This window comes from Arachis ipaensis, chromosome B10, assembly GCF_000816755.2.
Source record: "Arachis ipaensis cultivar K30076 chromosome B10, Araip1.1, whole genome shotgun sequence".
Classification (NCBI taxonomy): Eukaryota; Viridiplantae; Streptophyta; class Magnoliopsida; order Fabales; family Fabaceae; genus Arachis; species Arachis ipaensis.
The window spans coordinates 127,051,838-127,053,828 of record NC_029794.2 but is presented as its reverse complement, the minus strand read 5'-3'; the positions used below and the strand labels follow the sequence as shown (position 1 = coordinate 127,053,828).

General features: G+C 27.1%; 2 protein-coding genes across 2 annotated transcripts in view; one reads left to right on the top strand and one right to left on the bottom strand.

Annotated features, from left to right (window-relative positions):
- Positions 1 to 1,991, bottom strand: part of LOC107622073 (NAC domain-containing protein 92-like) — a 17,594-nt gene that overhangs the window by 10,869 nt on the left and 4,734 nt on the right. The window lies entirely within an intron of this gene.
- LOC107622668 lies at positions 1,412 to 1,956 on the top strand (the record flags this gene model as incomplete). The annotated part of the gene is made up of 1 exon (XM_016324651.2): positions 1,412 to 1,956. A coding segment is annotated over one exon (237 nt), but the record flags the coding sequence as incomplete, so codon positions are not given.

The following is a 1,991-nucleotide window of genomic DNA, read 5'->3' as shown; positions in this document are numbered from 1 at the left end:
ACCCCACTAAAATTATTAAAATTCACTATTCACAAATTTTCTAAAGGCGAATATATTAATATCATACAATTATTTTGAGAGCCAATTTTGTTTATTTTATTTCAGTAATAAAAAATCTGACCCTAAATTGTTTATTTTCATATTATGTTAAGTCTACATCTCAAAGTTATTGGAATTTGGACATCTTTGATTAAGAGTAGTAATGATATGAATCTAGCTTGCACACTCTCTTTTAATTTTATTTTTGTTTTTTCCCTCTACTTTTTTTTCAAAAGTTATAAATCCCTTTAAAAGTTACAAATAAATATTTATATGAATTACCATCCAAAGTTTTTAACTTATACTACTTTAATAGGAAAAAAGATCATCTAAACCCTAAATCCTACAACAACAGTGAGTTAGTAAAATAACATTTCGTTAATTACTGTTATTGTATAGACTTGATAATGTATAGTTTCTTTTTTATTTTATTTTTTTGTCAGATGCCTCAAAATGAATTAGTTTCATGCAAAACATATATTTTTTTGTTTCCTATGATATTCTTCAATGAGACAAATCAAAAACTAATGCTTTGCAAATTGAAATTTCATTTAAAGTTACATGTAAAACAGATTTTTTTTTATTCATGGACAAAACATATTTATCATCTCGAATCTTACCTAAATTTTTATTTTGGGCTCATATAAATCTTTATTAAGGGCCCATATTAATTTGAAAAAAAAAAGGTTCACCATGAACAATTTATTTTGTAAAACAAATTCCCATCAAAAGAAAAAAGAAACTTTAAAATAATAATTTAGTTTCTTTTTTCAACAATGTGAATGAGAGCTTGATGGCTTAGTATTCGATTCCTTAACCAAGAGATCAGAAGTTTGAATCCAATATTAAGCATAGAAAGTATTCAGGGATTCACCTTTTGCTCCTAATAAGTAGATGACCAATGACAAAATGATTAATAATATGTGATTGATAAAATGTGTTATGAAAAGTGCATAGTACATTAAATATTTTGTTTTTTTAATCAACAACAAAATATAAAATATTATACACATTTCAATCCTAATAAAACATTTTCAACCTGACAAGCCAGTGATTAATTCGAGGTTGCAAATCTGATGAATTCTGTTTAAAGATTTATGGTTAGTTAATGAGTTACTACATACACAAAACGATATCCGAATTCCCAACATTTACTTAAACAGACGAGTAAGATGATCATTCGACCAACCTAAATTAGTTTACTAAATATTTTATTTCTAATGGATCAATGATCATCAGCTAATTAATTCACTGTACTCTATCAATAATTTATTAACTACCATGAGATCACCCAACAAAAGCGTTGACTTTCTAGAAAGACTTATTATATATAATATTCCAATTAGGTCGCTCTTATACATACCTAATCTAATCTAATATAATATTTAAGGTAAACACATCAAGTACAGATTCAAGCTTTTGGAAGAAGAAGAAGAAGAAAATGGTGATGAGGCAGAACATGATTTCTCTTGTAATTGGATCAATTGGAGCAGCACTGAGCTTGGTAGCATATTCACAAACATTGATATCACCAACTCAATGCATCACTTTTGGCCTCCTTGTCCTCATGTTTGCCTTGCTTATAAGGGAAGGTCTCATATCTTTTTGATTCTATATATTGTGTGTTTAATTTAATTTGTTGAAAATATATATAGTAAAGACTGAAGAGTTTAATTTCTTTTGGGAATTTCCAGACTTAATTATTATTTTTACTTAATTTTTCTTGCTCCATGTTTTGATTGTTCATCAATCATAGATTCATAGCCCATGAAACTTGATAGGGTTGAAGGAAATATACCTAATGTAATTTATAAACCCGCCTGATTTTTTACTTCCTATATATTAGAAAATAGGAATTGCCTTTTATTGAAGCTGCTGAAATAATTATTGGGTTAATTAAAATGGTTTTATCTCTTCCCCCTCTCTCTCTATGTATAATTTATTTAATTTTG